Source organism: Notolepis coatsorum (genome assembly GCF_963971535.1).
Source record: "Notolepis coatsorum genome assembly, chromosome: 12".
NCBI lineage: Eukaryota > Metazoa > Chordata > Actinopteri > Aulopiformes > Paralepididae > Notolepis > Notolepis coatsorum.
The window spans coordinates 42,418,593-42,432,441 of record NC_140176.1 but is presented as its reverse complement, the minus strand read 5'-3'; the positions used below and the strand labels follow the sequence as shown (position 1 = coordinate 42,432,441).

At 42.6% G+C, this 13,849-nt stretch overlaps 1 protein-coding gene across 1 annotated transcript in view; it reads right to left on the bottom strand.

Moving 5' to 3' along the window:
• Nucleotides 1–13,849, bottom strand: part of ptprn2 (protein tyrosine phosphatase receptor type N2) — a gene marked incomplete at its 5' end in the record, with an annotated part of 334,392 nt that overhangs the window by 17,202 nt on the left and 303,341 nt on the right. The window contains 2 exon segments of the mRNA XM_084325818.1: nt 1,257–1,376; nt 7,565–7,642. Of these exon segments, the coding sequence (XP_084181944.1) occupies nt 1,257–1,376; nt 7,565–7,642 (198 nt within the window).

Below are 13,849 nucleotides of genomic sequence, written 5' to 3'. Positions count from 1 at the left end.
AACAACTACAGCACACATCATACAACGACCGTATGCAAATCTATCATCCGTCTGTACATACCTGCATATAATCCTTTTTTACATAAATCCTATATCTATATCTGTACATATCCCTTACCTACTCTTAAAAGTTACACTGCTGGCCAGCATGACTACTACCATAGTGTATTTATACCTGTATAACTGTAAATATTAATACTACAACTCTGTACATACATTTGATTAGCACTATACTCAGTAGTACTAATTTATATATTTTATACCCAGTTTAATCACCTGTACATTGTATATTACTGTCACACTTTACTGTTACATTTGCACTCTGGTTGGATGCCAAACTTGTTGTGCTGTATAATGATAATACATTTGAATCTAATGCACAAGGTTCAGCAGAGGGGCCATGCTGTAGATGGGCCAGTATTGTGCGGGATATCAGTACAAGCCTGTAGGGTCTCGTAGTGATATTGTTGGCAGGATTTGAATCTACAGTATGCAGATGATGCCATTCAAGATCAGGGAATAGGTGGCACCACGTCTTATGATAATTACCATGTAATAACATAGAAATAACCACAGTATTTGTAATAATTAATGTAAGAAAATTATCATTTAGGTTCACCTGAGAAAGCACACAAATAATTACCAGATTATTTCGGGTCATTTTACGTTATTAGACAGTATTTGCCCTCTGAACAGTGATATGAAGTGGATATAGCAGGAGGGGGATATATACACGTTTTCCAATTACATCTCTGCACCGACAATGAAGGTAGCAAACGCTACTTTAGTAGTGACAGAGGTAGACTGACAGTAATCAGACAACCTCAACAAGCAGACACTCACGGTTGAATATTTTACAGTATAGAATATTTTGACACTGAAAAAAATCTTCTCTGACACTTAGGAGATGCCGCCTGGAGTGTGTTTACCGCTTTTCGAAGCAGTTCGTAGATTCATCCCAACCTGAGCCTGACATAAGAGCAAAATGGCTGCCGTGTGAATTTGGTCAACGGCAAGGAAACTATAAAAGAAGGAATGGTCAACACGTCACCGTGTAGCGCGTGATCGCACATTGGTGCCAAAAACGTTCAATTCAGATAACTTGTATAATTTTGAATTGTAATACAGGCTTCAATAGAACTTCCTTCTTTTATAGTTTCCTTGGTCAACAGCGACTTCTCAGCCTATAGAAATGGCACCAGACGCTGGCGTCACCGCTCTCTACACGTCCGCCCACGGGTTCCTTGCCGCCGTACCTCATAGACGTGGTAGATGTCGGAGCCCTCGTCCGGCCAGTAGTGGTGGCACTGTCTCACTCCGTTCTCAGACAGTGGGGTCACCATGACGACGACCACACAGCCGCTCTCCCACACCATCTATACGCAGGAGGACGACACAAAGGTAAATATGTAGAGGTCATAGGTCTACCCTGAGACAAACAGACCGTTCACATGAGATCCCAGGGCTGGATTATGCAGGCTGGTGGGATAGCCTTTAGTACTAATAATAGTACATTCAACACTTACATTCAACTCTTAAAATCTCTGGACTCTGTCTATCATTCTGCCCTCAGGTTTATCACTGTTGACACCACTGTTGACACTTTTCACCACTGTGTCCTTTGTGAAAAGGTTGGATGGCCTTCTCTGGTTGAAAGGCATAACTAGCATTTGTATTTGTTACCAACAACATTGTTAGAATGGAATCTTGGAACCTATTCTACACGTTGAAATTACTGGTTGGTTCTTAGCGTTCCTCCAGTTTTCTCTGAACTAGGAAACACTGCTTTTTCCTTTGATGCTTCCAACACCTGGAATGTCCTCCGACTGACTCTGAAGCTGAAGGCTCTTCCTTCTCTTGCCGCATAAAGTATGATCTCTGACCACTGTGTCGACAATTCTTATTTATTGTGCCTATATGTATGAATTTATACTGTTAACTGTGTCTTGTTTTGTCAGCTTGTCGTCGCTGTAAACGAGGGTAACCTCAGTGTCTCACGAGTTGAAATAAAGGTTTGAAATGAAATCAAATAATCATTACGACTGCACCCCTGTAAGCCTTGCGTTAGATAATGAAACCAGAGTTCTCAGAGAGAGAGAGAGAGAGAGAGAGAGAGAGAGAGAGAGAGAGAGAGAGAGACAGGATAGTAAATTTTCTAAAACAACAAATAGCTCAGCAGAATTAACAACAACAGGAATTCTGCAGATTTATGGCACAAAATGGGGCAGCAAACGAGGGGGTAAAAGTCAGCGTGATTACGATTGAGCCTAATTATGAGTAAATGTCACTGCAGCGCCGTGTGTAATAAATGATAAGAGGCTCGGGTGGACCCCCTCCCCCCCTCCCCGCGTGCCCCTCCCTCTCCCCGGTCGTCTGAGCCGCGATCACCAGATCTAGCGACCTGCTTCATCTCATCTCATCACACTCTAATGTGTCCTTGGTAGGAACGGAGGCCCATGGCGGCTATTAGCAAAACGCGGAAGAAACACAGGTTTTATGAGCGCTATAAAAATAAAAAAAACAATGGCATCTTTGCCTATAAACTAATCACCAGCTTCTGTGATCGGCCCGGCGGACCCATTTACACGCCGGCCGCGCCAAGTGTGCCAGGGACAATGATGGCTACCAGCGGCAGCGGCAACGTGAGGTGATATTACCCGTTGTGTCTGAAGGAATAATTCCAGGTGGCGTGGAGTGAACTGTAAAGTGATTATTTAGCGTCACACGCTGCTATTATCCTCAGCCTCGTCGTCAGTGCCCTTTTTTTTTTACACCGTTTCGTAGATGGAAAAACTAGACGCCGTACGAAAAAGGGTGAAATGGGTAAATCCAGCGTTTTAGGGGAGAGTTCTTTGAACTGGTGCTGATTGGCTTTTTGCTGCTGTGTGAACGCTTAACGCGGGAGGAGGGGAGGAGGGGAAGAGGGGAGCAAGAGCCCAGAGGAGCTGAGGGGAACGGCCGGGGACGGAGGGAGAGGAGGTGTAAAGGAGGAGGAGGAGTGGAAGGATGAAGGGATGGAAAGGGTTGAGAGAGAGAGGGGCGGTCGGGGTGGAGGAGGAGGATTAGAGAGGGAGCAGCTTTGAGAGTGCTGCCGGGGGCGGCGTGGATTAGCCCGCACAGAGCAGCATTATTTGCCTCCCGCAAATTCTATTAGCATGTTTCCCTGTTTGTGTACTTAATGAAGAAAACAGCGAAGACCTTCCCGTCCGCTGCAAGCCAAGGTAACCATATTGCCTAATGAAGTTACTTGTTCCAAGACACAAAGCTGACGTTCAATGTGTCAGTCTGTAGTATTTTTTATTTTTATTATTCAAAGTTAACGGGTGAGTTAAAATTTTTGGAATCCTGGGTCTGTGTCCTGCTTACCAATAATGTTGTTGATTGGTTGAGTCATTTCTCAGTAGAGCTGTATCCCTGCTGGATACTCACAGCTCTGGTTAGTTAGCCACAAACTCATGTTCAAGTCAATGGGGCCACGGCCCTGTTTCAGCATTGTTTTCAGGGCTTGTACAAACTGGGAGTGGCCCCATTGAATTTGCAATTGTTAGTGAGTAACTGGGTGGAGCAGCATCCAGTGTGAAGAACAGCGTGTGCTGAGAGAGATCTCTACCGAATAGGCTATGGGTTACAACCCTAAGTTTCTTCCCAAATGATCCATCTATCTAGATATAAACATGAATTTATTCACCTAGCAATAAAAAACGAAAAAGCTAATTGCAGATGAACAAAAAGACAGGCAGACAATAACCTTTTAATTTGAGGTTCTCTCTACAAACATCCATTTGTATTTATGTGCACTTTTCAAACAACGAGGAAGCATGTAATTGATAGATAAAACATAATAGCTGTGTCATCAACAAGCTATTCATCACGACAGTGTGTCAGCGAGCATCCATTTCCTGCTATTGTTTTAAAGGGTTAACCTTTTGCTAAATGTCTCGCTCGTAACTCCCAGAAAATAATGTTCACAGTGTTTATTAACTCATTCAGTGCCAGGGATTAGCCTTGTCCCGTTCTAGCTATGCCACGCATTAAAGATAGGGGTGCGTCACCTTGTTTGTAGAGCTATATCTATATTCTATATTCATAGCTATGGAGACAATACTATAGTCATTTGACAGTGACTTTCTTCCGTCGAACATGCAAAAAATAGAAAATGTTTATCCCGTGGTGAATATAAGTATAAGGAGTGATCCGCGATAATTCCTGAAAAGCTGAGTTATAGGGCGCTACGTGTATTCTACTATAAGCGTTGGCGTTTCTTGCCTGAACACGCTACTATTTCCAAATGTATATAATAGTATATAATATGCTTTGATGGGCAGTAACGGCATTCGTGTTGAACACTACAGACGCTGATCAGCTGGATCGATATGAAAACATTGTTGGATCAAGCTGAAATTGATGTCAGATAGTCCTTACCTTTGATCGGGGGTATTCCAAAAAGAATATTCCAATTGTCTGATTGCGATTTCCAGTATTGGTGTCCATCTGGTCGCAGACATAATTTGGCACAACTTATGGATCGAGTGTGCCAGATGCGTTTCGAAGTGGTCGGATGAAGCGATTTACTCGGCTCCGTCTAAATTTAGCGCCCGGAGCGATTTAAGTGTAACACAGGGTGAGATATAAGGTTTCAAAGGGTGGGCGACACTGCCATCTAGCAGGATCTGGCCGGTACTGCACTCTCGGGGTCCCAGTATGCCTTTTAACGGCAACATACAGGTCCGTGACATTGAATAGAATATTAAAATCGAAAAAAAGAAAAACGGACCAAATAACGAGTTTACTTGTTGTTGGCGTTCAACGCATGGCGTAAACTCGTTGTTGGCGGGGAATGAGTTAATAGATGTCACATTCACGCCAGACCGAGTACCATAACATGTCATAGGCCAAACCTAGCTGTGCTGTACTACTGGCAGTGGTGGAGTATTTTTTAACTCAACTACTGTACTTGAGTACAATTTCGAGTTACTTGTACTTATTTTAGTTTTAGTTACTTATTAATGAGTATTTTCATTTTAGGGAACTTTATACTTTTACTCCACTACATTTCAAAGGAAATATTGTACTTTTTACTCCACTACATTTATCTGAACCCATCAGTTACTAGTTACTTTGAAGAAAATGTTTTTTCATAGAAAACATGGCAAGAATGTATGAAGATTATATACTGTCACATTTGAAGCCTCTCAACTTCAAGAGGACGTAATCAGAGCAGCATAACTGGACCACGTACCACTTTAACATAACCTTTAATAAGAGCAGCATAACTGGACCACATACCACTTCAACCGTCTGTCGTGTGGTAGTGAAAGGGTTAACCTTCTATAGTGTGGTAGTGAAAGGGTCAACCATCTGTAGTGCGGTAGTGAAAGGGTTAACCTCCTGTAGTGTGGTAGTGAAAAGGTTAACCTTCTGTAGTGCGGTAGTGAAATGGTTAAACACCTGTAGTGTGGTAGTGCAAGGGTTAACCTTCTGTAGTGTGGTAGTGAAAGGGTTAACCTTCTGTGGTGTGGTAGTGAAAGTGTTAACCTCCTGTAGTGTGGTAGTGAAAGTGTTAACCTCCTGTAGTGTGGTAGTGAAAGGGTTCACCTTTTGTAGTGTGGTAGTAAAAGGGTTAAGTAAAGGAACTGTGTACTTCTTCCACCACTGACTACAGGCCCAGTCGCACACGAGTGGCGAACGGCACCATAAAGTCAGCCCTATGGCGCAGAGTGTAATGAGCACCCTATTCAGCGCCAGCTGACGTCTGCATGGCCGGCTGCTCTGCCAGTATTTATGCACATCCTCCTGGTCACGGCTGGTAAACTACCTCCACCATATGGAGCTGATGGGCCCTCTAATTACTGAAGCACTGTCCTATTAATACACAAGTGCGCCATTTGGCATCCACATTTCATTCTAAGTAGTTGACCGTACCCCTCCTTTGCCAACCAACGTGCTTCATAATAACCTACTGTATAGGCGCTGATCAATGGCAACACTCCTTTTGAGAGTGTTTATGTGTGCTTTGTAATTATTCATGAGTCCTTTATTTATTTAATATAGCTTCCCGCAACCCTAATCACCAGCAAATACATTTAAATTATATTCATAGGACGTATCTCACACGAGGAAGCTGTGTGCTATGGGGTTGGTGGCCAACTCTCGGTGCACTCTCTGAGGGCCACTGGTACTTACATGCACATGTTTTGGGATTGACCACCAGTAGCTTGTTTTTGGAAATCCATAACAACTAAACTTTCAAACATACGTATGTAACCTGACAATCCCATTGACAGCAGCAACACTACTCCTAAATGATATGTCACTACTACCGGCCTCCATACAACACAAAAGAATCATTCTGGCGTTAATGCAGCCAAGAAGCTGATAGCCATGAGGTGGAAACAACCTGAGAAACTCACACTGATTAATTGGTCTCTGACACTATTGGATGTAATTTATATGGAAATCTCTACTGCACGTGTGATTGGGGTTGGACAAGCCAGCATTGAACTATGGGTCTCAGTGGCAGAGAAAGTTAAAGCCATGATCTAGCAGATCTAGCAGCGGAGCGGGGTCGGGGTGTTGGTCCTGGGGGGTCCTGGGGTGGGGGGGAGGGTGTGGGGGAGGAAATGGCTTTTGTGGTGTCTGTGATAATATAATTTGAATTCATTTTTTATGTTTTGTATTTATTATTTTTGTTATTTATTATTTTTGTTATTTCTATTATTATTATTATTATTATTATTATTATTATTATTATTATTATTATTATTATTATTATTATTATTATTATTATTATTATTATTATTATTATTATTATTATTATTATTATTATTATTATTATTATTATTATTATTATTATTATTATTATTATTATTATTATTATTATTATTATTATTATTATTATTATTATTATTATTATTATTATTATTATTATTATTATTATTATTATTATTATTATTGTCCTGTGAAGTCCTGTTAACTATTATTATTACTACTGTATTGTGTTTTGTCATGTTTTATGTTCCATGCAAAAGAAAATAAAAAAAAGATAAAACATTTGAATTCTTCTTCCATGGGAGACGTGGTGGTAATACTGCACATCAATATTCGATCATATTTTTTAAAAAATTCTAAATTCGCCCACGTACATAAGTAAATGGAATATCGCGAGGATTAATGTGGAAAACGGAACTCGGGACAGGCCGCAAAATCCAACAGTGAATGGGGGATGAGGTTATTAACAGGCCTCAGTATCCAGGATCATATCTGCGGATGCCAGTGATCATATCCGGGGGTTTCTCATAGTTGGGATATGAGTTTATCCTGCCTATTGCATAAACAGGATATGGCGTCGATTTACATTGCAATTCAACGGAACGGAGCATCCCACCTAATAACGGCACGTTAACGTATAGATTCACAGACACGGACGCGACTTCACATATAGCGCAGACGGAAACGCGAGTAACATCTAATCTACAACATGAATCCTCTAAAGCCACGTGATAATCACAAAGCCAAACAACGTGTTTAACCTCAAGGACCAGAGAATGAGGAAGGTGAGTCTTACCTGCCAGAAGTCGGCCACCGTGGAGGCCAGCGGGCCCTGCGAGGCGATGTAAGTGGGGTTGCGCGGGTCATGGTCCATCTGGGAGAGAGGGAACAGAATGTGACACAGTGTTTGCGTGGAGACCGGCTGATGAAAACACATGCCCATTAAAGCTCCCGTCTGGAGAGAGAGGAGAGTGGTGCCTCATCCCCCTGGGATGACTCTCCACGTTCCCAGTGTCAGTCAGTCAGTCAGTCAGTCAGTCAGTCAGTCAGTCAGTCAGTCAGTCAGTCAGTCAGTCAGTCAGTCAGTCAGTCAGTCAGTCAGTCAGTCAGTCAGTCAGTCAGTCAGTCCATCACCCACTCACTCACCCACTCACTCACTCACTCACTCACTCACTCACTCACTCACTCACTCACTCACTCACTCACTCACTCACTCACTCACTCACTCACTCACTCACTCACCCACTCTCTCACTCTCTTTCACAGGGGACATGGCAGTTCTACAATGGGTCTGCTTAAGAAAATTGGGCATTTCTACTCCACCACATTATTGATGCTAATCTGAGGAAGTCACACAGCCCTACACTAGAGAGTAAACAAATCTCCAATGGAGAGATGGATGCGTGTGTGCATATGTGTGCCTGTGTGTGTGTGTGTGTGTGTGTGTGTGTGTGTGTGTGTGTGTGTGTGTGTGTGTGTGTGTGTGTGTGTGTGTGTGTGTGTGTGTGTGTGTGTGTGTGTGTGTGTGTGTGTGTGTGTGTGTGTGTGTGTGTGTGTGTGTGTGTGTGTGTGTGTGTGTGTGTGTGTGTGTGTGTGTGTGCCAGCTTGCGCAGGTGTGTTTGGCTCTCCTCTCCTGATAACATTTTCAAATGCATTTTCTAAGACACAAAACAAGACGCCCGCGCAGGTGGGGAGCCACAGAACAGACTGTGGCCTTTTCTGCCTATACATCAGACTGAGAGGGTAAGTCAATAGGAACCGTGTTTTGAAAGAAATAGCACTGCAGAACAAACTGTACCCACACCTCGGAATGTGTCAAGGCAGCTGTAGAGAAAACTGTACATATCCCTTACCTACTCTTACTAGTTACGCTGCTGGCCAGTACGACTACTACCATAGTGTCTTTATACCTGTATCACACTGTACATATTAATACTACAACTTTGTACATACATCTGATTAGCACTACATTCAGTAGTACTCATTTATATATTTTATACCCAGTTTAATCACCTGTACATTGTATATTACTGTTGCACTTTACTGTTACATTTGCACTCTGGTTGGATGCCAAACTTCTTTTTGTTGTACTGTATGATGGCAATACATTTAAATCTAATCTATTCTAATCTAACCTAATAAAAGCACAGCTCCATGGATTCTTTCTGAAATGACAGATCTGGGGACTGCATGGCTGCTCAACATAAACAAATAAAACAAACAATAAATAATAAATAAAATAATAATAAAACGATTTAAACGTGTACCCTGTTTTGTATTCAAGAGTCAACTGGTGCACTCGGTTAACTGGCCGTGATTTATCACCAGCATTTGGGATCAGAAGGCGTGCGTTCTTTAACCCCTGACCTCATGTCAACACGCTCATTATATTGACGCTGATTGCCTCACATTGCCAGGATGCAAGGCTTTGTTACGGCCTTGTACCCATTCCATTTTGCAGTCATTTGAAAGCAGTGCAGTCATTTCCCTAATTCCAAAGATATAATAATAATAATAATAATAATAATAATAATAATAATAATAATAATAATAATAATAATAATAATAATAATAATAATAATAATAATAATAATAATAATAATAATAATAATAATAATAATAATAATAATAATAATAATAATAATAATAATAATAATAATAATAATAATAATAATAATAATAATAATAATAAATAATAATAATAACAACAACTGCAATAATAATCTATCAGTATCATTATTATTTGTATAATTATTAGTATTATTATTATTGTTGTTGTTATTATTATTAGTATTATTATTATTAATATTATAAAAGATAATAACAATACTGATTGTGTTTTAGGAAACACAGAGACAATCTGCACAGAGTGAACGCGGGGATGAAACCCTCTGTCTGAGTACTGGTCTCCATTGTGTTGCGGTTTATCCGGGGACACAGAGTACACTCCGCTGAGCGACGTCCACGGCAACCGTTACTATGGAGATGGATGCAACTACGCGGCAACACTCGCTAATTGTACCGGAGGGCCGTTTGGGGTGTGTGTGCAAATCACAGAGCAGACACACAGCAGCAGGACAGGCATGCCACCGCATCGTCTTTTAATAGGCCTGTTTTATTAACTCCCCTCTTTATGGCAAGAAACAACATGTCTACCGCTCCAAACACGCACGCACGCACGCACGCACGCACGCACGCACGCACGCACGCACGCACGCACGCACGCACACACACACACACACACACACACACACACACACACACACACACACACACACACACACACACACACACACACACACACACACACACACACACACACACACACACACACACACACACACACACACACACACACACACACACACACACACACACACACACACACAGTTCACTCCCCTCGTTCTGCTTTATTCAGACTGTAGGAAGATGGAGACAGAGTTGGGGGAAAGACGAATAAGAGAGAAGGTGGGATCCTGGAGCTCTTAACCGCTGTCTCTAGGCACCACGTAACACTTTTTAAACAATGTCTAATTTTTTAGAGGTTAAATGAGTCTGCGTCTTCGTTTGCCTCGAGGCTGTTTAACTGTTTAGCTAAATCCCCCCCCCCCCCCCCCCCGCCCCCCCAAATCCAACTTTAAAGAAATGTGTCTTCAATTCACTGAGGTGATATTATAATTTAAAGCTTCCCCCTCTCACTCAAATTAATTTCATGGATCGAGCGAGGCAGAAATAATACAATTGTGCCTCTCTGTGACATAGAATGACATGAAACGTTAGCCTTAGCTCAGCGAGCCACTGGGACGCCCCAGTGTTAATTTATAAATACCTGTATTTGTAACTGAACACTTAGCGAGACCAAAGTACACCCCCATTCATTAATTATTACGCGGCGTAGTTTGGTAGAAAATAGTTCCTACTGTACGTGAAACTGCTCCCAACAAAGTATGTGGATTATCTTGATGGTTTCTGGATAGAGATGTTTGAGTTTTTCACATTTATTTCTTTTGTGCTTTGAGCGCCACACGCCAAGTGCCATTCACCACCATTGTATTGGGAGTGATGGCAGACATCTCTACAGCTGACATCTCTACAGCAGACATCTCTACAGCAGACATCTCTACAGCAGACATCTCTACAGCAGACATCTCTATACAGCTGACATCTCTACAGCAGACATCTCTACAGCTGACATCTCTACAGCAGACATCTCTACAGCAGACATCTCTATACAGCTGACATCTCTACAGCAGACATCTCTACAGCTGACATCTCTACAGCTGACATCTCTACAGCAGACATCTCTACAGCAGACATCTCTACAGCAGACATCTCTATACAGCTGACATCTCTACAGCAGACATCTCTACAGCAGACATCTCTACAGCAGACATCTCTACAGCTGACATCTCTACAGCTGACATCTCTACAGCAGACATCTCTACAGCAGACATCTCTACAGCAGACATCTCTACAGCAGACATCTCTACAGCAGATATCTCTACAGCAGATATCTCCAAAACTAAGCAAATCACACCGAAACTATCTGTATGGATAGATATTACTCCTGGTAAAGGGGGAAACGAAGGGATTTTGGGTGAACTGCCCCTTTAAACATAGCATGTTACATGCATTTGGTGCATACATAGATATATCAGGTATAGGGGGGATTAGCTCCAACTAAGGTGAGATGATTACAGGTTTAACCAACTAATCATGTGTAGCAGCAACAGAGGTGAGACATGAAGGGCGGGCAGGTCTGGGGGAAACAGGCCCGGTCCTCTCTACCCACGCTATAGAGAGATTACCTGGAAATTGGACCGCCCTGCCATTATTACAACTGTAATTTCCACAAAAAGACAGATAAATACAGAAGACGTAATTCCCAAACGTTGAATCACTTCAATTAGGTACAACCGCCTTGTTCGATTTTCGCCTGGTTGAAATTCCACCCCCCCCCTTTTTTTCCTTCTCTTTCCTACAGAAATGAAAGAGTAGCAACGAATGCTAGCGCTGCCGCTCCGTTTAGCCAATCTCAAGGACACAGACGTACTGTAGCTCTGCGCTGACATCCTGGCATGAATACTAAAGCACAGACATGAAAGGAGAGCCCTGCGTCTACACGCTGTCCTCCCTTTGCCATATTGTGGGGGAGAAGATAGACGCTAACAGAAAAAAGCACAGAAGTACTCCCCTTTTTTGCGGGGGAAAGACATGTTGCACAAAAATTGCTTGAACAGATATCTGTAGCAGAACATCTTAAAAGTTGAACTGAAACTGTGTTGAAGCTGTGTTTTTAGAGAGCATCTCGCTTCTGTAATGTGACGCATAGGCACAGGATAGACAGGCGGGACATAACGCTGGAAGGAATTTGATTGAATCGTTGAAATGACACCAGATTGACCGCAGCACAGATCGAGGATAAGATCTAGTCTGTTACCGACGGCAGCCTCGTAGAGGGGAAAACATAATTACACGTGGAGGGAAGGAAACACAGAGGAAGGCGCAAGTCTCTTGACTTCACTGCGAAGGCCACAGCGGACAGAGTTTTAATGTCAGCTAGGCTTTGACCGCATTTCCACGAGCTAACGCACGCGCTAATGACGCCTGTACAGTTAGGGGCAACGCTCACATTGTTTGTGGCCAAACATAACACTTTTTCTTCCCACGCATTATGCATATTTCAGTCGTCTCTCCGCCCCTTGCCTCCGTGACCCTGGGTTCCGAGAAAGAGGAGACACATTACGGTATTGACTCATGGGCCATCGCCCGGTATCTAATGAGGAGGAAAAGGCAGCATTGACAGACATAATTATCACAGCTTTTTTTTTTTCAGGGCTCAGCTAGGGGTCCTGCAATTACTGTCTTTTCATCCGTACACCATGGAGCAGCTATTACTTCAGCCATCTTCAAGAATGTGTGTGTGTGTGTGTGTGTGTGTGTGTGGTGTGTGTGTGTGTGTGTGTGTGTCTGTATGTGTGTGTGTGTGTGTGTGTGTGTGTGTGTGTGTGTGTGTGTGTGTGTGTGTGTGTGTGTGTGTGTGTGTGTGTGTGTGTGTGTGTGTGTGTGTGCGCGTGCGTGTGTGCGTGCGTGCGTGTGTGTGTGTGTGTGTGTGCGTGTACATTTGTGTGTGAGTAGCTACAGTACATATCTGTGAGAAGAGCCAAACAAACAGCAGTTTCTGTTGTAATAGTAGCCATGCTGTGTGGTGGACACTTCAGGTATGTCGGATATTTGAGGTATTCTAGGTACCATTTGATTGGTGGATTCAAATACATTATTTAAAATGTGCATGCTTTTGTGTGTGTGTGTGTGTGTGTGTGTGGGTGTGTGTGTGTGTGTGTGTGTGTGTGTGTGTGTGTGGGGGGAGATCTAAAACATGTACATTTTATTTCCATTGTCGACCGGCAAGACCCAACAAGAAAACAATAGAAAAATACTAATACATCAGTAACTGCATCCGTCCGATAGTAACCATCATATATTTCCAACACCGTCGAGATGAACCGCTAACCCCTGCGCTATACCGTCAGAGAAGACGGAGGAATATAAATATACCATGAGCATCTTATAATTCAGGGGTTGCGTTGTGTCTTGGAAGTCGTAGGCTTTTTAGTGCCGCCACGTACGTCTCTCCCCCATTCACCTATCTATCCATCTATCTACCTCAGAAGTTTCGGCGCAGTATTTGAAATGCATAGTTTCCTGTTGCTCTTTGATGGGATCCCCTCCGAGACGCCTCGGGGGAAATCACCCCCGGCAATCATTGTGAAACGTTTGGGGCGGAAAGAAACGGCAGAGAAAACAACCGTAGCCCCTGTTTCAATATCCAGGTCCTTTTTGGACCATTTGTTTAGTGCGAAACAATGTGCATTTATTTTCTTTCAAATCAAATGCAAAAGCAGATGCGGTAGCTCAAGGGAGCGGCCATTTTGAAAACGGCGATGTGATTCAACAAGACAAAAGAAAATCCACGGTTTTGAATCGATAACGTGTTTAATCTCAAAGGTCAATCAGCCGTAAAGATATGGTTTCCTTGCGCAGAAAAGGCATAGCACTATAGTCCGTTTACTTTTCTGGA